The 25,641-nt window shown below is 40.4% G+C and overlaps 1 protein-coding gene across 2 annotated transcripts in view; it reads right to left on the reverse strand.

Moving 5' to 3' along the window:
• sfl (N-deacetylase and N-sulfotransferase sfl) overlaps window positions 1-25,641 on the reverse strand; it is a 755,463-nt gene that overhangs the window by 10,456 nt on the left and 719,366 nt on the right. For both annotated transcript variants that reach the window (XM_033485087.2, XM_033485086.2), the window contains 4 exons: window positions 25,240-25,431; window positions 3,114-3,457; window positions 1,272-1,560; window positions 249-377 (listed from right to left, as the gene is read on the reverse strand). In XM_033485087.2, coding sequence (XP_033340978.1) covers window positions 249-377; window positions 1,272-1,560; window positions 3,114-3,457; window positions 25,240-25,431 — 954 coding nt within the window. The remainder of the gene's footprint in view (window positions 1-248; window positions 378-1,271; window positions 1,561-3,113; window positions 3,458-25,239; window positions 25,432-25,641) is intronic.

The raw sequence follows: 25,641 nt of genomic DNA on the forward strand, positions 1-25,641 counted from the left end.
GATAAGTGAAAATAAATGAAGAATAAATAAAAATAAGTGAAAATAAATGCAAAATAAATAAAGATAAGTGAAAATAAATGAAGAATAAATAAAGATAAGTGAAAATAAATGAAGAATAAATAAAGATAAGTGAAAATAAATGCAAAATAAATAAAAATAAATAAAAATAAATAAAGTAAAAATAAATAAAATATGGAGTAAAGGAAAACAAGCACAACAGATAATGAGTCTGTCGTTACAATACTTACAGGATTGTGAACGATAGTCTGGAACAGTTCGCCACCCTGTATCAATTTGTCCAGCTTGTCCCGTCCGCCTGGGTATCTATCGATGAAGATCGTGTGCGTGAAAAGGCCACAGGTCTGTCTCGGTAGAACCTATCAAACACGCAATTTTCCATTAATAAACCATCATTTTCAGTGATATACAAATTCAAAGATTTTCGCACATTTGAAAAAACATTCTAATTTTTCTCTAGACTCCAAATTCTCAAATTTCTCTATTCCAAATCCATAATCTAATACCAAACCTTTATTCCCCTGAAATTTCTCTCACTCTGTATTAAGCCTACCAAACAGTTTTAGTAATATTACATTTTTACTATTACACAAATTAATTTGGTAGTAACACATTTTTTAAATTGCCTTCTACTTTTACAACAAGGAGAAACAAGACGTTTGAGTGCAAAAGTTAAGGAATACAAATTTGTTGCCTTCTTTAACGTTGACTAGGAAAACGTTATAGTATAATAATCAAGAAATAAACCATTGCAAAGGTTCAGACAATAATTATCTCTGCAATCCGATATCTCAGCATAATATTATATATATTATATTATATGTATTATAAATAGATATAATAAATATAATATAATAAATCTATAATATATATTATAGATTTATATTATAGATTATAGATTATTATATATAATATAATAAATCTATATATAAATAGATATAATATTATATGTATTTATTTATACTAAATTACATCTACAACTAGCTTAATCGATCTACCCAGCAAATTCGATGAATTAATATTATATAGCTTGCATAAAAATGAAAATTTTGCAGACAGCTCTTATCGTTTCCAAAAAAGAGAAGCATAGATACAGTAAATTGCCAATTAGCAACAACAACAAAAAAAACGAGCCGCAAGGCTCGAATAATCGTATCTTCTCTTCCCAAATTCATTCTTCCATTTCTGTGCACAATCCGAGCATCAATTAGGGAGAATTTAGATCCTAAACGAGCGGCAGATCGTCAACGCACCATTATGTTACGATGAATGAAGCCGCGTCTTAATCGAGCGGGCCTCAGATGAGGGTACTCTTCGGTGCTGGTGACCTTGATGTTCCACACCCTTTTCCACGCCTCGTACAGCCCCTCGTGGACCGGATAGACGCCTGAGTGATGAGGACTTACGCTGTACCCGCTTCCGGTCGGGATCCCGTGGTCTTTCGCGAACTGTTTGTTCAACGCCATGTCCAGCTGCAGGTGCGTCACATTCTCGTAGAGGTGGGGCTGCTGATGGTTCCACATGTGAGAAAACCACGTAAATCTGCAATTCAGAAAGCGTAGCCTGGTTGTATATTTGAAATTCTCCCCGAACTTTTCGCGGTACCAGCTTCCGACGGCCGAACACGCGCGGGTACGCGGCGCGAACTGTTGCCTCCGATACTATCCGAAACCTATAATAGCGATATACCGGACCTCCGATAAAACGATGCCGGCTACAACTTCGTTTTTCGCTACTGTAATTCCTGAGCAATTTATTCCGAGATTTTCCCTGCGGTGGAAATTGATCGCTCGCTCGCTCGCTCGCTTGCTCGGCGACCACGAAACCGTTCTCTTTCTTTTCTTTCCGTGGAACAGACACGTTTTCTTCGCGACACGAACGGAACCGGTGGATTCAGAACAGAGAGATAGAAGTGGAAAGATGAGGATATAATCGTTCTGTTTTGAAACGCTTGTAAAGCCAGCGAATTTTATTGAAATATATGAGCCGTCGAAAGCAGAAACGCTGGAAGTCCGGCAAGTTAATTCGTGCAGAATGAAGGATGAATTAAAAGTTCAGTAAAACGTGATAATGTAGAAAATTGTTACGATCTTTTTTCTTTCGTGTAAGCCACTTTCGAACTTGAACATAAAATAATTGGAATGTTAAGCGAAATATTGATATTAAATGTCATTTAATAATATTAAATACTATGTGATAATATTACATGAACCCAGCAAAAAATTCACTTATACCATTTTTACTTTCAGACGGCTCATATTTGAATTGCTTGATTCGTCGTTCATCGATTCTAGATTTTTGTTCAAACACGAAATAAATCGTTCAATGAACGCGGCACTAAAATTAGCGATATATTAATGAGACAATTTTAAGACGAACATAATTATTTTTCTTTCTCCTTAAAATTCTGGTCAAATCGTTTATAAGCGAACAAAGCGATCTTAACCCTTTGCACTCGAGTGGTGACTCTGAGACACCACTAAAAAATTGTTACGCCACGTTCCAAGATAATTTTTATAATATCGAAGCTTAGGAATAAAGAATTGTTAAAAGTCTAACTGTTTTATGAGTCATACAAGTCATACATTCAATTTCATATGCATAAAATGCACTTCGCCACTAAAATGGAAATACCATAAGTCAAAAAAGTTAATTTAAATTTTCCAGTTAATATGGCTTCGAGTGCAAAGGGTTAACTAAGATCGCAGCGTAATTGGAGAATCTGAAATTCTCAAGAATAAAGTCTTCGTTACAGTTTCCATAAACATCGCATCTTCATCGAGACGAGATGTAAATGGTTCATTGAACGATCAGAAAATGTACGAAGACGCTCTTCTCTTACGTTCCGATCCAATTTATTCGAGCTGAACGACGGTCGGATCTAACGCGGCGCAATAATTGGGTAGGCAATAAAGCTCGGACGGGCTCGAATTTCACAGTAAAACAGGCCCGCGGATTAATTGAAAGATAAAGTTGCACAACAGGTTACCACGGCCGCCGGGGAATATTTATCGTCGGCTACGGACGAGACTTTACGGGCCCGGCTGTCGTTACCTTTCATTGAATCCTCGTAAATGGGTAACAGTATCACGCACCTGTCGACGTTCTCCAACAGCATGTCGTCCCCCAGATTCTCCTCGGCGGTGCCATGATGGAAGTACTTCCCGGAAAACCCCAAGTTGAATTTAAAGCCGGGCACCAGGGCCTGGATCCTCTGCTGGGTGGCCAGCAACGCCATCACGTCGTCCTTCCTCAGCCTGGTGCCTTTCTCGCCGACGAATATGTCGTCCACGTCCACCAGGATCATGCGATTCAGGCTGAGGCTCAGCTGGCCGTGCGATAAGTATGACAGCGAGTCGAGCAACAGCAAATTGTGCAGCCAAAATCGGAGACCGCCGCCGAAAAACACCCTCTGGATCCCGTCGTACCTCCCGTGATCCTGAATCATGGCAGAGAGCAGCGTGAGATTTAACAGTTCGTTAATGGCTTCTTATTAATTCGCGATAATTAGACTGCGGATCTTTGTGCGAATTAAACGATTTCCAAGACGATTGTGAGAATCAGAAATTAGACAGGCATTAATCGTTAATTTTAATTATTTCGACAAGTTAAAAATAGTGTTATTGCAGTGTTATTGTTAACACTGATTTATTAATTTATACTAATTTATTATATACTTAATATATTTATACTTACTATAATTTATTATATAATATGTTAGTTAACACTAACATTAATAGTGTTACTGTCAACAGTGTTATTCGTAATATACTAACTTTATAATATACTAATATATTATATAATATGTTAACACTAACATTAATAGTGTTACTGTCAACAGTGTTATTCATAATATACTAACTTTATAATATACTAATATATTATATAATATGTTAACACTAACATTAATAGTGTTACTGTCAACAGTGATATTCATAATATACTAACTTTATAATATACTAATAACTAATACTAATTTATACTATTAACTAATACTAATTTATTAATTAACGCTAACATTAATAGTGTTACATTGTCAACAGTGTTATTCAATTTTTCTTTACTCAATTTTATATTTCAGTTGCTCGATTTTGCCATAAAACCATAAAATCCGCAATCTTAGTTATCATTTTCTGGCGAATTTTTCCTTAAAGATTTTTAAATCTACTTTCCCAAGAATTGATAGTAATTCGATCGGACTTTTATGTGTGCGATTTAAATGCGAATTTTCTACGGTGATTACAAGATGTAAGAGCGAACAGAAATTCGTTCGTTCCTCCAGGAATTTTAGTAAGTAAAAATGGATACCGGAGAGTTTCGCGATGCTGTCGTAAAAGGTGTTTGCTCTCTTCTGCCGCAAGTATGACTCATTCTACATAGTTAGGAGGCAACGATATTGTGTAGTCGAGTATGAATCGCCCGGAGCGTTTGTTTTGATTTCGAGGCTTCGACAGTGCCGTGGTCGAACGGTCGAAGGGACCGTTGTAACGCTGTCATCTTCTAATCGTTTTTTCCACAAAGACTCTCGTGAACATGTGTTGGTTACTTTACACGTTGGTTATTTTAGATCGTACAGTAATGTCTCTCCAATTGACGCTCAGATTGCGCACGAAAATGAACAATGTAGAAAATGGAGATACGATTATTCGAACCGTGTAGCTCGTTTTTATAGTTGTCGATAATTCATAACTATAAAACGAGGCGCAAGACTCAATTTAATCGTATCTCCTCTTCCCAAATTGTGCATTTTTGTGCGCAATACAAGCGTCAATAAGGGAGACATTACTGCATCGCTATTTCGCTGGGTACAAGCTGTACTACAATTGTTCAGTTCGAATAAACATTTCACTGTAAGGATTAAACCGCAACAATATTCTTGTAAGCGTAATTCATAACTGTAAAACGAGGCGCAAGACTCAATTTAATCGTATCTCCTCTTCCCAAATTGTGCATTTTTGTGCGCAATCCAAGCGTCAATAAGGGAGACATTACTGCATCGCTATTTCGCTGGGTACAAGCTGTGCTACAATTGTTCAGTTCGAATAAACATTTCACTGTACGGATTAAACCGCAACAATATTCTTATAAGCGTAATTCGTAACTGTAAAATGAGGCGCAAGACTCAATTTAATCGTATCTCCTCTTCCCAAATTGTGCATTTTTGTGCGCAATCCAAGCGTCAATAAGGGAGACATTACTGCATCGCTATTTCGCTGGGTACAAGCTGTACTACAATTGTTCAGTTCGAATAAACATTTCACTGTAAGGATTAAACCGCAACAATATTCTTATAAGCGTAATACGTAACTGTAAAACGAGGCGCAAGACTCAATTTAACACGTTCCGTGCCACGTGTACCATCGATGGTACACGCTTGCATGTTTACTTAGTGAACTGAACAAATTGTTTACAAGAAATTTAGAACCGAAGAATCAATTTCCACCGCAAGAATGGGCGTTGATAAGTTTTTGTTACGTTGTTATGTGTACGAGAATTCATAATTGCACGTAATACATCAAGTTTTAGTAAAATATCAAAGTGTGAAGATTCGAGTAAAAAAAGCTCGGCACGGAACGTGTTAATCGTATCTCCTCTTCCCAAATTGTCCATTTTTGTGCGTAATCTAAGCGTCAATAAGGGAGACATTACTGTATCGCTATTTCGCTGTGGTACACGCTGTGCTACAATTGTTCAGTTCGAATAAAAATTTGACCATAAAGATTAAACCGCAACAATATTCTTGTAAGCGTGCAAAATTCGCGCTGATATTTTAGATATTTTAGCTGGCTGGGAATTGAAGGGTTCGACTCAACTCTTGATGAGATTAAGCAACGTATCGAATAAAACGGACTAATAACATTCCGGTATTTAATATTCCGGCGACGCGGGGCTCGCCGCGGGCAGAAATTATCCGACACGATGAAAATTAATTAAAGACGTAACGAGAATGCGATCTTGCCGGCGTCCCGGAGTTCCAAGCCTTCTATTCCATAAAATGCACTCGCTTTGACATTATGCGTCGCTTTCTCCGCGAAAGAGAAATATATATGCCCTCGTAAATTTCGAGAATGGCGATACACGTACGAAAAAGAAAAAAACCGCACGAAAAGACCGCGTGTCACGACGCTCTAAAGCCGGAAACGCCGAGAAATTGCAGCATATTCATCTCATTGAATTGCGAACTTTTTACGGAGCAGTTATTAGACCTCGCGAATGATTTATAGGCCGGTTACACGCGAGCCGAGTACAAGCCACGTTTTAATAAAACACCGTCTTTTGTTTTAATCTCTCGGAACGGCCAACGGAATCGAGGAAATTTTTCTTGCGAACGGGCCGCTGCTGCTCGACCGCGTCGGATATCTCGGCGCGAAAACGGCGAACACCGTTTTACATTTGTAAGAAGAAATCGAGGACCGATTTAGGGGCGTCGGATTCCGCCGTTTGAAGCGTACAATCGGCGGAATGCGGCGCGCTAATCTGCTTTTGTCTGATCAGAGAGCAGTTATGTTTGATCGGAGGCTGGAATCGCGGTTTCGCCGGCATTCTCGCTCGGAACGGCTGCTATCTACCATACATGCATCGCTGTTCGCAATTAAACAGACACTTCCAGTTACAACGGGATAAAACAGCGATCTCATTCGACATTTACATTTCCATTCGCGCTCGTTAGTTTCAATCCCGGCGAATTTTACTTCGCCCCCGAAATTAAATTCCGCGGTTTCGCGGAGCGAAATCGTGGAACGCGGAATTGTTTGTACCGTTCTAAAATCGGTATAAAATGATTAACTTGTTATCGCGAGCGACAGTTCATGAGGAAAGCCGTGAAATAATAGTCCAAGACTATTGGAAGCAGATTTTGGATGGATTTTTACGCTAATTGCTGGCTAAATCGTATCTGTTTCGTTGCTATGCTCGCCTTAACCCTTTGCACTCGAGTGATGAATCAAAGGCGCCACTAAAATTTGTTACATCACGTTTTAAGATAATCTTTGTATTAACAAAGTTTAGATTTAAAAAATTGTTAAGGGTGTATATGCATATGCATAGAATGCATTTTATCGTATGAAATAAAAATACTATAAGTGAGAAAATTGATTTTATATGTACAGTTAAAATAGCTTCGAGTGCAAAGGGTTAATATTCGGATGCCTTTTAAAACAGAATAACTTCTTTCAGATTGAACGAGATGACTCGAATTATTTGGAGATGATGGAGAGGCCAGTTTACTGTGCAATGACTGAAATACTATTTTTTAATTTCGCTGTTACTTGGAACGTCAAAATTCAACAATACAAACCAGTTAATGTACTGGCAAGTTCTTTTCGTTATAAGCTCAGTTAGGAAAGTTGAAAAAAAGCCGAGTTTCTTATCTTTTCTTTCACTCCAACCAATTGCAATTTGTCGACAAAATTTCGCGAACATTGCCTGGTGATTAGTCTTCTTTAACATCCATGAATACAAGTCATTCCTTTTAAAGTCAAAAGTCATTCATTCTAAAAGCTTTCTGAAAGCGATTTTCAATCATTCTTAAGTACAGAAAATTCTCCCCAATTTTCCTTCAGCCTGTAAACAAAAATGGACAATTTGGCGAGAGGAGAAATAGCTTTGTACCTCCTTTTTTATAATTATCGACGATCGGCAGCTATAAAAAATGAGCCATGAGGCTCGAACGATGAAATCGTCCAAATCATTCCTTTCAAAGTCAAAAGTTATTCATTCTAAAAGCTTTCCGAAAGCGATTTTCAATAATTCTTAATCATTCTTAAGTACCAGTAAATTCTCCCTAATTTTCCTTCAGCCTGTAAACAAAAATGGACAATTTGGCGAGAGGAGAAATAACTTCGTACCTCGTTTTTTATAATTATCTGCGATCGGCAGCTATAAAAAATGAGCCGCGAGGCTCGAACGACGAAATCGTCCAATTGTCAAAATTGCTCATTCTCTGACTGAAAAAAGCCGAAGAAAAATTAAGGAGAATTAACCGTAGATCGCGAAGATGCGTATGGAAATCTGATCGCACCACACGATGCACGATGTTGCGGCAAGTTCCGAAATAAAACAGCTGAAACGTTTCGTTCGGGGCGACCGATCGAAAGACCGAGCACGAAAAAACGGGCGCAAAGAGAAACCTAGAAGCACGATTTCCTTGTAACACCGTTTCCTATGGCACAAGATTATTCCGATTCATTAGGCTTAACGTCGCATTAAATCGCCTGCGCCGGCTAATTTCGTAAAAGTGACCGGGCGCGCGCGCAGCTGCAACCGGTTTCGTTTATAGCGGCGCGGTTTTTTCCTGTCGGAGCTCGTTAACGTCGTTTTCATAAAACACAGACGGAAAAAAGGGAGCACGGTGGACCGTAAATAGACCATCGATCACGACTCGATCATATAAAACCGGGATTGTTTATTGGGCCCCGCGATCGCGTTTTACTTTCGCCGGACGCGGAACGAAGCTCACGCGAACGTTAATGGGCTCTCTCGCGGTGCTCGATGCTTATCGATCACACGGCGGCCGCGTGTTAATTTCCGAAGATGTTTTACATTAACGCGGGCCGGTAATAGCTCTATTTTCCTCGAGGCCGAGGCCGCATTCGGAACCGGCATTCGCCGATCCTCGGCGAACTCGCCACGGTATCGCGACCATTTCCAACGAAACGCGACCCGAAACGGCGCGGCGCCGCCGACGATCTCGCTCCCGTTCCCTGTCCCACCCCCTTTATCCGCGACGACGATCTACCGAACATGGAGATTGAATCTTAACTCTGTTTGCCTCGCGACGGAACGCCGGTTCCGCGAAAATAGCGGCCCCGAGTATTTGCTCGCGGCTGCGGGGATTCTCAGCCGTGATTATTACAGAGACATCCTTCGACTTCGTATCGATAAAATATTCCACGTCGTTCGGTTATTTTTATTTCGTTTATTTACTCGGAAGGAAACCCATTAGCACGCGAAAAGAAAAATATATGCAGGGAGTACGGGAAGATTGGGACCGAACTTATGCTATGTTGTTGATGAGGTGAATAGATGAAAATGTGCGGAAATGCTTTATCGAGTTATAATAATATAATGTAATAATAATAATACTATAATAATATAATATAACATATATATAATGTAATAATATAATAATATAATAATATAATAATAAATAACTGATCCTGTTACAATGGCGTAGCCGATATTAACTTATATTAACTTTATATTTGTCAAATAGTGGATATTAAATCTTTTCATTCTTTTATTTGGTTTAGTTTTTAATAAAAGGATTTAATATATTTCAGAGATCCGCGTACTTTAGTACACGTGCATACGAATGCATACACGTTGCGTCCAGGTTACGTGGCAACTGCAAACGATGCGATTATTTTCCGATCGAATTGTTGTCGACTATTGATCACACTTCACCATTCAGCATTATGTCAACGTGTATTAAAAATTTGAAGTAACTTTTTCTTCAGTGAAAATGCAATCCGCGGCTTTGTTTACGAGTTATTAACGAAAAACAGTGACCAATGAGAGGCGAGATCACCTGACGCGTGGCTGCCGCGATCCAATCAGAGGAACTGGGCGTCGTCCGCTCGTTGGCTGGACCGCCTCGCGCCAGCCGAGCTCGCCTCTCATTGGTCAATGTTTTTCCTTAATAATTCGTAAACGAAGCCACGGATTGCATTTTCGCTGAGGAAAAAGTTACTCCAAATAACCTCGAGAATCATCCCTTTCTGTGTTTTAACATAATTATGGGACACTCCATCCTTCTGCATCTCTTCGATCACACACAGCGCCGACAAATTACATAAAGTTAGCTTACACATCACAGTTAATAACAACGTTTAACGACAAGCTCGAACTCCTGATTAGATCTCCAAAAAGAAAATCTTAAAATCTCGATAGCGTAATATATCAAAAAATATATCATATAATATATCGAATGTAAAATCGGAGGAGAGAGAGAGAGAACGATCCTTATATAATTTTAGTCGGTGCATCACAGTGCCGAGAACGTTGCAGCGTCGTTGTTTACTGGGTGATCGCGAGGCAAGGTAGCAAAGCCAACAGATCCCGGTCGAGAGGTCAACAAAGGGAATAATAAGCATAGCGGAAAAGTGGCCCTTGACCCAGTGCGGAGAGGCAGCCGCTTTCAAATTAGTTGGCCGTTCACGGTTACGAAAATTCCCGAAGCAAGGGTGAAATAATCCGTTGGATCCCGGAACTGGAATCGCGTGCTCTGTTTACGGTTTACCAGCACCGTTCTCGTTCTCGTTCTCGTTCTCGTTCTCGTTCTCGCCGGCCGGAATCTTTGACTCGGAGTGTACGTCTCTCTATTTACCCGCGATAAAGACTTTAAATTCCACGCAGCGTGGCCGGGGGGCTCTCCGGGCAGGAAGTAAGTTAATGGACAAAGTCAATCTAAAGTTAGTATCCGCGGAATCTGGATGGGAGCGCCGTGGCAATCTGCGGAGAAGCCGTTCAAAATCGGGATCGTGAGAGGTCGTTTCCCGGCGGGTCCAGTGGTCCATTCTCCTTTGAGAATCCGTCGGAAAAACTTCGATTGGATCGACGCGGTCCAAGCCGAATGCGCCGGACTTGTGGGCGGCTTATCGCGTGCATCACGACCGCGCCGTGAGAGTGCAACGGGAGAGTGCAACGCGAGAGTGGCGAGGCGGCAGCGCAGAATCTCTCTCTCTCTCTCTCTCTCTCTCCGCGACTCCTCGATGCAAGATAATCCTGGCAATTTGTTAATTGCATTGTTACCGGCAGCGACTCTCAGCCTACGGGCTCGCGCGGACGGAGAGCTTGTTAGCAGTAAATAACAATAATAATCACGCTGATAACCCCATTACATGGCCCGGCCAGAGCCGCGTCGCGCCGGAACCGGGCATTCACGGATCGAAGCCAGTCAGTTAATTAAATCAGAAGCCAATCAGCCGTTGGTTCATCCGATTAATGGGCATCGGTGCAAGCTGCTTCATTTGCAGCCATTCTACCAGCCGCGCCGGTTTAGATTTCGTTCATGGAACACGCGAAACGCATCCTTGATGGAAACCTCGCTGATCAAGAAACGATGCGCTTCGTTCGGAACGTCGGGAACGAAGGCGGTCCTGATGTGTGTGCTTCGCGGCGCACTCTTTGCCTCCCGTAACGCAATTAAAAAGTAACGCCGGTCTTGATTAGGCCGCTTCGGAACGCTCGGATGCGACGTGAACTTCGCGAAATTGTAAAACCTCGTAAATCCTCAACGTCGCGAAGAACGAGGCGTATTAGATTGACATATTTGTGTCAGCGCATTTTATATTATCGTTAGATTGTATATTATTAATTTATATTGACGTGTTCGAATCGGTTGGAACTAGTGAAAGGTTCGGCGGCTATTTAAATTGTAATTTTAGTGAAAGCAAAAAGATATTCTGAAATTTCAAGATGTTTAGAATATTTTAAGGCCAGAATAAAAAAAAAAACAAATCGAAAATATGAATAATTTGAGATAAACTCGTGCGTCCCCGTATGCGCCGGCTGAAACAGCTTATCAGTTCGCATATCGAATTTATTTATGCGTAATGATAATGACTATTCTATAGCAGCAATTGGAATTTTTAACTTTCATAAATACTTGATTTTTCCCGCGTTTTTCGTTGATTGCTAATTTTGTCAAATGAAAGTATCTTTTTGATCCAATATTTTAACTATACATATTCAATATTATTTTAAGTATATACACATGTTTTAATAATATTTAATATTTTAACAATATTTCAACACATTTACTCTGTGTTCGGCGAGCATACTCGTCGTCGCTCGATTCTCGCGACACATACAGATGCGCGCTTTGAAAAGGAGGCTAGCTGCTTAAAGAGAAATTATCTTAATCATCGATCTTGATCTCTGGATTACTTACAATCGTAATCATTTGTCCTAATCACTGGATTACTTACAATCGTAATCATTCGTCCTGGATCACCGAGTGATCATAATCATTAATCGCGAACACGATTCCGCGTAAATGATAACCACCGACCATTAATCGGACTACTCTTTGCCTTCGAGCAGGTTGTTGCTCCGATTGTACGTTCGGATAGTCGAGGCTCAACAATGCCCCCGATTGAAATTTTCGAAGTATGCTCGATCGTGCAATCGGATGTCGCCGAATCTATCGATTAAAACTATCTCGTTCTCGGCGTGAAATTTTCGGTGCCGCGAGACGCTCGAAGAGAGCCACCCCCGCACCCCACCCTGGTCGCTATCCTGATTGTACAGTTCCGAAATTTATTTCCGCCAGACCGCCGCTAGGGTGCTGGCTGCCCTAAATTTAAGTACCCAAGTGTCTCCCAAGTAGCAATATTCCCTGCGCCGCAAGTTTCCAGAATTTGTCAAGCGGACGCCGGGCGAGAAGCGGCCGGAGGGTGAAACCCACCCTCCTCTTGCCGGCAGTAGTTTGAAAATATTTCATCAAGGCCGACGTAGCAGCAGTTTAAGCCGTACGTCTCGCCTGGGCCGTGTCTGGATTGTTCGGGCGAAGTATGCGCGCGCCCCTCGCGTTACGTCTTTGTCGACCAAGTAATAATGGCGGATGCGGTAGATCAGGACGTTGGATAGGGTTATGAGAATTTTTCGAGTCCTTCGCCTACCGCGGAACGCACCGAGTCCGAATTGTCTTCCTCTTCGGGGTGGGCGAGATCATCGAAAAGGGGGGACCGCCTTCCGATACCTTCAAGAAGTTATCAATGAATTCATTTTTTAAACGAAAGTCTGTATCTCGGACTTTGAATCTTTCCGCTTTCTTCTAATCTTAAAAATTTCTGTGAAGATTTCGGGAACCAGTTGCATGTAAAAAAAGTAATTTCTGCAGAGTTTAGAATTTTTGATTTGCGTTAGATCAGGACGTTGGATAGGGTTATGAGAATTTTTCGAGTCCTTCGCCTACCGCGGAACGCACCGAGTCCGAGTCGGGGTGGGCGAGATCATCGAAAAGGGGGGACCACCTTCCGATACCTTCAAGAAGTTACCAATGAATCCATTTTTTAAACGAAAGTCTGTATCTCGGACTTTGAATCTTTCCACTTTCTTCTAATCTTAAAAACTTCTGTAAAGATTTCGGGAACCAGTTGCATGTAAAACAAGTAATTTCGTTGCAGAGTTTAGAATTCTTGATTTGCTTTGTCGCGAAAGTAATTTCAGTGTTCTCGTTGTCTACAGTAATGTCTCCCTTACTGACGTTCAGATTGTCCAGAAAAATGGACAATTTGGGAAGAGGAGATACGATTATATTTATTAATTATATATTATTTATAATTGTTGACAATTTATAACTATAAAAACAAACCGAAAGGCTCGAATAATCGTATCCCCTCTTCCCAAATTGTCCATTTTCGTGGACAATCTGAGCGTCAGTAAGGGTGACATTATTGTATTTGGCACGCCGAAATTACTTTCGCGACGACGATGGAAGCCGGCAAAAACGCGCGGCAGAATAATAATAAAGCAGCGTGGAAAGATATCGTAGCAGTTATAGAAATGTGCTCGAAAGTCGCGGAAGATTGCGATTACACCTTCGAGACGATTCTGCAAATAAATTACGGGCGAAGTATCAACGGTCGTGCCAAGGGAACCGGCTTCAAAGCGGCGTAACTTACGAAATGGCTTATAACTGCGTATCTCGGAGAGCCGGAGAGCCGAATATTAGATAAGCAAGCACTCGAATGACGTAAATGGATTACGATCAGCCAGCCGCTCTTTCACAAAGGTGCTCCGGAGTTGAAGTATTAATTGCCGCGCCGTGAAAGAGCCGGTTGAAAATTTACATCGCTCACGAGACGACTTGCAAAAATAAGTTTCCCGAAGCAGAGGAGCCGAATGTTCTATCGCTGTTTAAATAAGCGCTTAAGCGCCGCGGAAAAATTACGATCCCCTCCCCCCACCCCCCTGGAAACACTTTCGCGCAGAAGAACTCCGCGCTAATTATTAACTGCGAGGAACGACGAGGAACGTCCCGAAAGCTGCCCGGTTCTACCTAACCATCCCGCAAAAATTAATGTTCGAAATTGAACGCGCGAAAGTCGCGTCCAGAAGATGCAGAACAATTAAGATCGCCCGGAAAAGCGTCTCCACAAATGAATCTTCGACTACACGTTAATTGCCCCACTTTGAAAAATGTTTTCAGGAGCTGCTCGTTTCACAAAGCCCGCGGCAAACAAAACAAAAAAATTCATTTTCAAACACGAGCGCGCCGAAGTCGCATCCAGATGATGTAGAATAATTAAGATCGCCCGGAGAAGCGTTCCCGCGAACGAATCTTCGACGAACACGCTAATTGTTCCATTGTGAAGAATGTCTCGCGCTGCAAAAATTAATCTTCGAACTGGGACAAACAGAAAATGAATCTCCGAGTTCATACTAATTGTTCTACCGTGAAAAATGTCTCGGATGCTGCACGATTTCTCAAGACGAACCTGCGAAAATAAATTTCCCCAAGCAGACAAGACAAAAGTCGAAAAGCTGTCTAAAAATCGCAGAAAAATATCTAATCGCATGGCGCGACGCTTTTTTAAATAAATTCTTGACTAAGTTCTCCCTAATTGACCCGCGGCTTGCACACAAAAATGGACGATTTGGGAAGATAGGATACGATTATTCGAGCCTCGCGGCTCATTTTTATAGTTATCTATTCTCATTAATTATAAAAACGAGCCGCCAGGCTAGAATAATCGCACCCCCTCTTCCCAGATCGTCCATTTTCGTCCCAAGCTGAGAGCCAAACAGAGAATTTGCTGTACTAATTTGCTATACTAATTCACTTCCACCTCGAAAAATATCTCGGAAGCCGCGCGATCGAAAAATCGCTCTGCAAAAGCAAATCTCCCGCGCGGAACAACGAAAATTCGGCGCAACCCTTTCGGCCCCGAAGACGCGCAAGCATCGCGTTCACTTCGAATCGTTCGATGAAACGAAGCTTGAGCATCAATTGCGAGAAATAGCTGTAAAAGACAGCGTCGCCCGAAAGACGAGCCGCAAAGGGGGGCGAGTCGGACAAATAGCTGGGAATTGCTGGGAAGCGGCTATAAAGCGGACAGGCTAATGAAAAATTTCGCAGCGCGGCTAGCTGGTAACGAGGAACGGGGGGAAGACGAAGCGAGCGGATCCATCGAGCGGATCGCAGGCAGATGATATCACGTCCGAGCTGTTTGTTGCACCAAGCTCTGTGTTTCCGGGTTTGCTTTCTCGGCGGTGCCTGTGCGTCTCGCAGGATTCGTTCCGTCCCTCCTTTGCATCGCGCCGCTCTCCGCTGCCCCTCCGCGTAGCTTCCCGTCGCTCCTGGCCGGCGACTGCTGTCTACGTCGCGTTTGCATTTTCGCGTTCTATAGATCACCCACCGTGCTACCATCCGGCGTGCGCTCGCTTCCGGCCCGGGCCTTTAGTGCCGTGGAATCTCGCAATCGCGAATTCCTTCGCGAATGTAAACGCCCGGCGGAACAGCTTTACGGATTGTTTCAGCCCTCGGTTTTCTGCTCGGGCCCGAAGTTCCTCTCCCCCCTCTTTCTTCCTCTCTTTCTCTCTCTCTCTCGTTCTCTTATTTCTTCAGGTTCTCCAGGCCTTCCTGTTTACCCCGTCCATTTTTCTTCTTCTTAATATTCCCCGCGCAATCTCTCGCTGTCTCCATTCTTCCCCGTTTTTACTGCGCCCTTACCTAATTTGCATTAGTTCGCGCCTGCTACTTCGGCCCTCTTGTTTATTCCTCCTATAACATCTCCAACTGTGTCCCCCTTTTTCTCTCCGGATCGTCCACCGCCGCCGGCTCAGACATTTTTCTTAGACGGCGTTCTCATCCCCCGCCGCCTAGTCCCGTTCATTCGGATTTCGTATTCCGCCGGCTTTATTACCGCCTCCTTTTTGATGCCCCGCCGTGACACGCTGCTGGAACCTTGGCTGACTTAAGGGCCGCACCGTTATTGCATGTTTCTGTGTCAATTTTTCATTCGCGAGCCTTATCTCCCTTCAGCCGGGCAACGCGTGGCCCAGTTTCATGGAAGGATAATCAGCGTTCCGAAAACTTTAGACCTCTAGACGATGCCTCCCGAAAATGAATGGATCTCTTTTTAGTCTCTCTGTCTCCGTGCGCCCAAATTATTCGCAATAAAGGGAGTACTGCCTTTTCAGCTCCTTGGAGATTCATCGAGTTTTATTTAGTCGTGGGAATAACTTCAATACTTTTCGTTGTTTGAATACTTTCAATTAGTACTTTTATTTAATTAAAGAAGGCGTGAATTTGTAATCTCTTTGCGAGATGTCTGAGTTAATTGATGCGGTTCAATTCGGTAAAAACGATAACGATTAGAAAAGACAAAATATATTGTCACGATTAAATCATATGTACACACACACGCGCGCGCGCGCGCGCACGCACACACACAACCTATTTGGTCAAATTCAATAAGATTGATATCGAATAAACTATTATTATTATTATTATTATCATTATATTATCATCATTATTATTATTGCTATCATAATTATTATCATTATTCTTATGGTTATCATTATTATTATCATTATCATTATTATTATTGCTATCATTATTATTATCATTATCACTATCATTATTATTATCATTATCACTATCACTATTATTATCATTATTATCATCATTATTATTATTACTATCATAATTATTATCATTCTTACTATTATTATCATTATTCTTATTGCTATCATTATTATTATCATTATCATTATTATTATTGCTATCATTATTATTATCATTATCACTATTATTATTATTATCATCATTATTATTATTATTATAGAAAACAACTGAGCTTCGCAAGCTAAGGGTTGAACGAAATTAATCTCGAGACCATCAATTTCAAACGTTGGTTCTCCACTTAACCCTTCGTCTACCGTGCCGGGAGTCACGGCGAACAAGAGGGCGAAGAACCGCAAATGTGTATCGATGGAATATCAGAGTCAGAAATGACTCCGGCACGGATGGTCGCGCTTCGGTAGTCGAATAGTTAGCGCTCGCTCGTGGAGCAACGTTCAATGCAGTTCGACATTTCTGTTCGCCGTTTTAGTAACTGTCCGAAAGCAATGTGATCTAATAAATTATGCAGAATATGTTTCTCCTGGGACCTCTGCAAAAATCCGGCCACCTTTCGGGAGATGCGGAGAAATGGGGTAAAAATGTTTGCATCAACCTAACGGTGGATCGCGGGAGATGCGGCGTCTCTGCATTTTTCCGCTGAATTCGGGATTCCTGGCGTAGAATGCAGAGCAGGATGGAACGCGGCGAATACAGAACCGCGAATTTTCATACTTATTCGCTGCTTAAAAAATTGCAGCTCGCCCGATGCGTTTTATTTAAAGTAACCGCCCTTATCCCGCGTTCCCACGTTCGGAACATAATAATAGCGCCACGCTCTCCTGGTGGGTATATTTTATCCTAAATAATAAACAACAGGTCGCGAATTCAATTGATAATAATTTGCATGCGTAATAAGCAATTATGTGATAATTAATGAGTAACAGTTTAAACTGTATTTATAAGTGAGAAATAAATTGTATTATTTTCAATGATTCATTTAGATCTATACATAAATAGTAAGTAATTATTTTTGTTATCTTATTTAAACTTCTAAATAGCAGATAATGTTTCGCTGCAATAATCATTGTTAAATAATCGATATTCAATTTTGTCTCCAGAATAATTACATTCATTTGCAAACAAAGAGTAAGCAATTACACGATGATTAATAAATAACAGTCGAAAATTTCTTTATAAATAAGAAATAAATTTTATTACTTTCAATGATTCATTTAAATCTATATAAATAGTAAGTAATTATTTTTGTCTTTTATTTAAAATTACAAATAACAAATAACGTTTCATTTCAATAATCGAATCAATGTTAAATAATCGATGTTCAATTTTGTCTCCGGAATAATTACATTCATTTGCAAACAAAGAATAAGCAATTACACGATGATTAATAAATAACAGTCGAAATTTTCTTTATAAATAAGAAATAAATTTTATTACTTTCAATGATTCATTTAAATCTATATAAATAGTAAGTAATTATTTTTGTCTTTTATTTAAAATTACAAATAACAAATAACGTTTCATTTCAATAATCAATGTTAAATAATCGATATTCAATTTTGTCTCCAGAATAATTACATTCATTTGCAAACAAAGAATAAGCAATTACACGATGATTAATAAATAACAGTAGAAATTTTCTTTATAAATAAGAAATAAATTTTATTACTTTCAATGATTCATTTAAATCTATATAAATAATAAGTAATTATTTTTCTCTTTTATTTAAAATTACAAATAACAAATAACGTTTCATTTCAATAATCGAATCAATGTTAAATAATCGATGTTCAATTTTGTCTCCGGAATAATTACATTCATTTGCAAACAAGCAATAAGCAATTACACGATGATTAATAAATAACAGTCGAAATTTTCTTTATAAATAAGAAATAAATTTTATTACTTTCAATGATTCATTTAAATCTATATAAATAGTAAGTAATTATTTTTCTCTTTTATTTAAAATTACAAATAACAAATAACGTTTCATTTCAATAATCGAATCAATGTTAAATAATCGATGTTCAATTTTGTCTCCGGAATAATTACATTCATTTGCAAACAAGCAATAAGCAATTACACGATGATTAATAAGTAACAGTTAAAACTGTATTTATAAATTCATAAATTTCATTATCTCCAATGATTCATTTAGATAAGAACAATAATCAATCATCAGATAGAACAACAAGTAATTATTTTTCTCTTTTATTTAAACTTCCAAATAACAAATAACGTTCGATATCCGATAAACATTTAAACGCGCATTAGCTTATACGACGTTCGATTCCATCCCCGGCACAATTACGTTCGTTTTAAAGCTGCTTCGTCGGATGGTTCTGCAACGACCGCATTTTTCATTCGTTCGTTTAGCCTGTACGTTACCGAACTCGCAATGTTCCACGCGTCTACTCCCTTAGATCTTCGTTTCTTTCCAGGAGATCGGAGCGCGCCCGCGTCTCCGCGACGGCAGCACGGCAGCCGGGAAACTTCACATTTGTTTTCGTTTCCCGGAGTTCCCGGAATGAAATAGGAATCGCCCGGAGTTGCTTCGCGGAGAGTGCCGCGAACTTCCGTGAAGTTTCGATTATTTGGAATTATTGCCGCGCCGCCGAATCGATTCCACCGTTTATAAACTTCCCGGAACAATGCGACACCGGCGCGATTCGCGGCGGGGGAGGGGTGGATACGCAGCTGCGGTATACAGGTGAGCAATCCGAAGTTTATTACCAATTGGCTGCGGATTTCAGGAATGCATACCGCGAACTGATCGGTCAATTTGCGCGGAGGATATCGCTGCGGAGAAACGTTGCTGTAAGTTATTCGTGAAGACATGACCGCGTCTCCAAGAATTTAATCGTTGGCAATTATTAACACGTTCCCTGCCAGACCGTTTTTTGAAGACTTTCCGTTCAAGCCGCGTGGGGCGTATGCGCCCCACGCTTTACATTTATATTATTTTGTTTCTGGCGTATGCTTTACAATAATTAAAATAGTGCAAAAATCATAATTATCAAGGAAAGGTTGTATAGTTTAACATGCATAACACAGCAAACCAATAAATTTATTTTTCTAGGAATTACTTTAACAAATACCTGGCTGATCATTATTATGCCAAGCGAGTTGCATCCTCACATATAATTTTTTTTATCATGCCTATATTAGTTTAAAATATAACATTTTAGTTAAATTCAAGTTTGTATGCGATTACAAAGGGATGTTACGATGAACTTGGTTAAAACATGGCAAACATAAGTGTGGTTTATCCACACAACTATCGCAGAATGTTACAACTTTTACAGTACTATAGAACTATAAATCAATCCCAGCTTCAGTGAAGCAGTAAGTATTGTGTCAACGACACGCGAATAAATGACTGATCGGAATAAGAGAAATGCAGTTAAAACAAGTTACAGTAAAGAAAAATTGCCCATCACGCCGCGTGGGGCGTATACGCCCCACGATTAAATGAGGGCATCAGCAATAGTATTAAGATGTCCATAATTGACTGCATAATGAATTTTTAAAAAATTCATCATTTTACAATGATAATACCAAATGGCTTGAACGGAAAGTTCAGCGTGGGGCGTATACGCCCCACGCGGCAGGGAACGTGTTAATTCGCGACAGATTTTATAGTGTAAAGATTTTTAAGCAAATTCAGCGGTTATATTTAACAATTTTTGTTATCGATTCCGCTCGTAATCGGTCGAGAAATGTTGAGTAGCTCGATTTAGTAGCAGCACTTGCAAAAAACATATACAGTAATATCTCTCTAATTATCTAATTATCTCTCTAATTAATATCGCTCAGATTGTACATAAAAATGGACAATTTGGAAAGAGGAGATACGATTATTCAAGCCTTGTTTGTTTTTATAGTTACGAATCGTCAATAATTATAAAAACGAGCCGCAAGGCTCGAGTAACGGAGTAATAATTACAATTAACAGGCTCTTACTAGAAATCTCCATTACGAGTTAGATTCGTCAAAATACGACAATTTATAAAACATAAAAGATATCAAAAGAAAATAAAGAAGTATCAAATATTGTGATTTTATCCACGTCGCTGTATCGTGCGAAGTTTAAATAGATCCAATCATGTAATTATAGCAAACGAATGTACAATAGATTGCATATACAATTTAAACTAAAATTAATCGTACAATGTACATTAAAAGTTCCAATTGCATGGAATACGCGTTTCAGAAAGACAAAAAATGTCGCCGCATCGCAGAATTCTTGCCAAGCTCGATCGCAGCACACGATATCAACATTAGATAGACAGTAATGTCTCCCATACTGACGCTCAGATTGTCCACTAAAAAATGGATAATTTCGATACGATTATTCGAGCCTTGAGGCTCGTTTTTATAGTTGTCGACAATTTATAACTATAAAAATGAACCGCAAGGATCGAATAATCGTGCCTTGTCTTCCCTAATTGTCCATTTTTGTGGACAATCTGAGCGTCGGTTAGGGAGACATTACTGTAATTTGGTAAAGAATGTCAAGGTTATATACCTTTTTTAATCATTTAGCTATTTTCGACGGATATACTCGCCACGGAGAATCGTGAACATTTCAATTCAATTCAACCTTTTTAATTTAATTTATTCATTCATGCATACGGATGGAAAAACCTTTTGTTTCAGAAGTCCAGTAAACTCTCCCTAATTTTCCTTCAGTATACCCACCACGAAGAATTGTGAACATTCCAATTAAATTTAACCGTTTCAATTTCATTGATTCATTCGTGCATATGGATAGAAGAACCTTTTGTTACAGAAGTCCAGTAAACTCTCCCCAATTTTCCTTCAGCTTGCAAATAAAAATGAACAAAATTTAGGAAAAGTAGATACTGTTACGGCGACTTGTCCAAATCAAGTCGCTGTAATGTGAAACTGCCCTGTTGTGAACAACTTCATAAAGAATAATAGAAGGGGTTGCCAAATAATAGGGGTTGCCACGGAAGAGTGTTACCAACGAACAATCGAAGAGTCGAGATCGAACGAGCAACATTTCAAATTGAAAGATCTAAGATATAATTGTATCGAGTTGTGTTATAGTTAATATTCTTTATTGTAAATAAAATGCGGCGACGCGAGAGAAATTGAGTAATTCGCAACAATACGATTGTTCCTTTTTATAATTAGTGACGATCGGCAACTATGTATAAAAATGAGCCGCGAGACTCGGATAATCGTATCTCCTCTTCCCAGATTGTCCATTTTTATGTACAATCTGAAGAAAAACTAGACAAAATTTACTGTAATAGCAAACAGATCGCGCGAATACAAACAGAGAAAAAAAAAGTTAAAAAAATATCGAAATAAGCTGAAATATATATATCAGCTTATTTCGATATACATATATACATATGTTTTTTGTACTATAAAGAGTACAGCCGTCAAAAACAACGAACTAATTAAAAGGGACGCAAACAAGCCTCGAATCGAACAGATTCTGGAAAAAGTTCTCACCGACGACGCAATCGGGGACAATTAGCCGCGCTCGTGCCGGTAATTACAATCTCACCGGCAATTAATCCGCAACCGAATCGCAGCTGCGTCACGATCCGCCGTTTCATAGGCGCGGCGACCAAAATTCTTCAAACGTTCGGCGCCGCTGAAAATAAAATATCGGATCGCGCGTACGCACGCCGCTGGGCCGGTGTCCCGGGGCGCGTTCATTGCGATTTAGGTACGAAGACTGCCGTGAAACCGGTCGCATAGATCCTGGCCGAGCACCGCATAGTGGTCAACGAATCGACCAGCCCGGTGGACAGCGGCGATGCGTTTTGGCATCGTGTTCGCGTCTCCGCAAGCTGCACCGCGACCACGCGGTTGCGGACGCCATTCCGCTCGACCGCTGCCGATTCGGTGTCAAACGAAAACTGCGGAAAACTGACGGACGATGCTTGTACGTGTGTGTGTGTGGACGCGCGCCGCGGCACGATAAAAGGTCGTTAATTAACGCGCGCAAGTTCTGAGAACGACCGCCGCGGATCGAAGAGCTTTGGCAGACGGACTTCGCCGGGCGTGTTTCGTTCGACGACGGTTGAAAAAGACCGCTCGTTAACGGGCCATTTTTCCATTTTTTTTTTTTTTCATTTCTATTCTCATGTAGAGTGTAGCTCGAGCTCTCGCTCATTGCTACTTCGGTTCTATTTATTTTCTAATGTTCACATTATTCATTTTAGTTCTGGGTTAATTCTCATTATGATCTGCCTTTCAGTGTTCAGTGTATTTCTGTATTTTATAAATTTTTATTACATTTTCTATTATTTTATACTTTTTTGTAATTTTGTTTTAGATATTTTATTTATTTGGGTCACTTAGCCGCCAAACTTAGTTTGGCGTTGCCCGTCCCTGCCGCGAGGAGGCGGATCCACTTCTTTCCTCATCAACATGAGAGTTCCTCTTCTCTATGATTTGCTTTGCAAAAGTTGAGAATTTTGCAAATAGTTCCTTTGTTGAAATGAGGTATTTTTTATCTTGTCGATTTTGGATCAGTTCCGCATATCTGTAATCATTATAATGATGACAGTCGAAAAGCATGTGGTCAATGGTTTCTTCAGTCTCTTGACACATAGGACAAATATTTCTTTCAGAAAGACCTCTTTTGCGCAAGGTGCTAAGTATCGGTCGTTAACGGGCCAGATCGAATCATTCCGCGGTGTAACGTAACAAACGTAGACGATGCTTCCGGCGAGGTGGCGCGATCGGGTTTAATTAAAACCGCCCGCCGCGCCCCGCGCGCGTCGCTTTGTCCGTTAACAACGCGAGCATTAATTAATAATCCGGGCAAGAAGCGGAACGACTACGCAGTCGCTTAGAGCGGAGCTTCATCGTCGGCGAGCCAGCCCTTCGAGAGCTTCTCGAAGCCTCGACTACTTAATTATTAATGTTCCCGTGTTTACATAGACCGGGGGATCGCGCGCGCGCCGGCTCTCGCAGCTGCAAGCTGCAATTATAATGCCGGCGATCCTGAAAATTCCCTGTTAACTCGTTCAGGCGTACTGATTTTACCGCCGCTAGAACTAACGAAAACACAGGTCGAAACCATCGGTTACATTGTTTTCTGTAACAATTTACCGACGATGTAAAAATGTTTCTACGAGAGATTTTTAGACGAACTGTTTTATCAACCCTTTGCACTCGAGTGGCGACTCTGAGGCATCGCTAAAATTTGTTATATCACGTTCTATGATAATTTTTACATCAACAAAGTTTAGATTTTAAAAAATTGTTAGAAGTGTAACCGTTGCGTAAGTCGCAATTTTAAGTTTCAATTTCGCATGTGTAAAATGCACTTTGTCGTATAAAATGAAGATACTATAAGTCGGAAAAATTATTTTAGATTTACAGTTGAAATAGCTTCGAGTGCAAAGGGTTAATCCCTCGACGTACCATTTTTTTCGTGATTGCGACGATCGGAAGTATTTCGATTGTAACAATTTCTAAGAAGGAAAGGGACAATTTATATGTCTGTTGTGTGTCTACATTTAATTAAACGTTTAAGTACCGATACCGAGACGATCATTCAGTTTTATTCAGACTAAAAGGAACGGGATAATGATTGTAATTAACAGGCTCTTACTAGAAATCTCCATTACGAGTTAGACTCGTCAAAGTACGGCAATTTATACAAAATAATAAATATTAAAAGAAAATAGGAAAGTATCAAATATTGTGATAGAAATCGTGCGAAGTTTAGACAGATCGAATCATGTCATTGTAGCAAACGAATGCAAAGGGTTAATCCCTCGACGTACCATTTTCTTCATGATAGCGACGATCGGAAGTATTTCGATTGTAACAATTTCTAAGAAGGAAAAAGACAATTTATATGCCTGTTGTGTGTCTACATTTAATTAAACGTTTAAGTACCGATGGCGAGACGATCAGTCAGTTTTATTCAGACTAAAAAGAACGGAGTAATAATTATAATTAACAGGCTCTTACTAGAAATCTCCATTACGAGTTAGTCTAGTCAAAGTACGGCAATTTATACAAAATAAAAAAGAAAATAAAGAAGTATCAAATATTGTGATAGAAATCGTGCGAAGTTTAAATAGATCTAATCATGTAATTATAGCAAACGAATGTACAATAGATTGCATATACAATTTAAACTAAAATTAATCGTACAATGTACATTAAAAGTCCCAGTTGCATGGAATACGCGGCTTAGAAAGACCAAAAATGTCATCGCAACGCAGAATTCTCGCCAAGCTCGATCGCAGCACGCGATATCAACATTAGATATACAGTAATGTCTCCCATACTAACGCTCAGATTGTCCACTAAAAAATGGATAATTTCGATACGATTATTCGAGCCTTGCGGCTCGTTTTTATAGTTGTCGACAATTTGTAACTATAAAAATGAACCGCGGAGATCGAATAATCTTGTTTTCCTAAATTGTCCATTTTCGTGGCGAATCTGAGCGTCAATTAGAGAGACATTACTGTATCTCTCTATTGTCGATTTTTCGAGGAGATTTAACGCTTTTATCTGCAGCAACGAGGTCTAATATCGTGGACAATGGTGTGGACCTTCAGGGATCGGGTAGCACAAGGATACGTGTCGCGCGGAAAGAGGAGCAGAAATCCGGTTCTCACCTGAATGACGGTCGCCAGAGGACTTTTGTTGGCCGGATAGTCGAGGCTGTCCCGGTGCGCCCACGCCAGTGGCTCGTAGGTGCTGTGATTCGCCTGAAAAATGGTCCAGTCACCGCCAGGAAGTGGTCCCCAGGCTGTTTCCCCGGATCTGGTTAATCGTAGAATAGGGGAGGCCGCGTTCAGCTGAGCATCCTGCGGATGAGAGAAAGAGCCGATCTCATTTAGCCGGCCGTTGGAAAACTTCTCGGACATTGTCAGTCGACTCGACTCGACTCGACTCGACGAGAGAGACCTGAACTCGACGCGACGTGACGCTCGAGTCAACCCGGTTCTCCCGGGCGCTCTTCTATCCGCGCCGCTTATTCGATCCCTCTTTTTTTTTTGTTCGCCGTCGGTTTACAC

The sequence above is a fragment of the Megalopta genalis genome, chromosome 12 (assembly GCF_051020955.1).
Source record: "Megalopta genalis isolate 19385.01 chromosome 12, iyMegGena1_principal, whole genome shotgun sequence".
In the NCBI taxonomy this organism is placed as follows: Eukaryota; Metazoa; Arthropoda; class Insecta; order Hymenoptera; family Halictidae; genus Megalopta; species Megalopta genalis.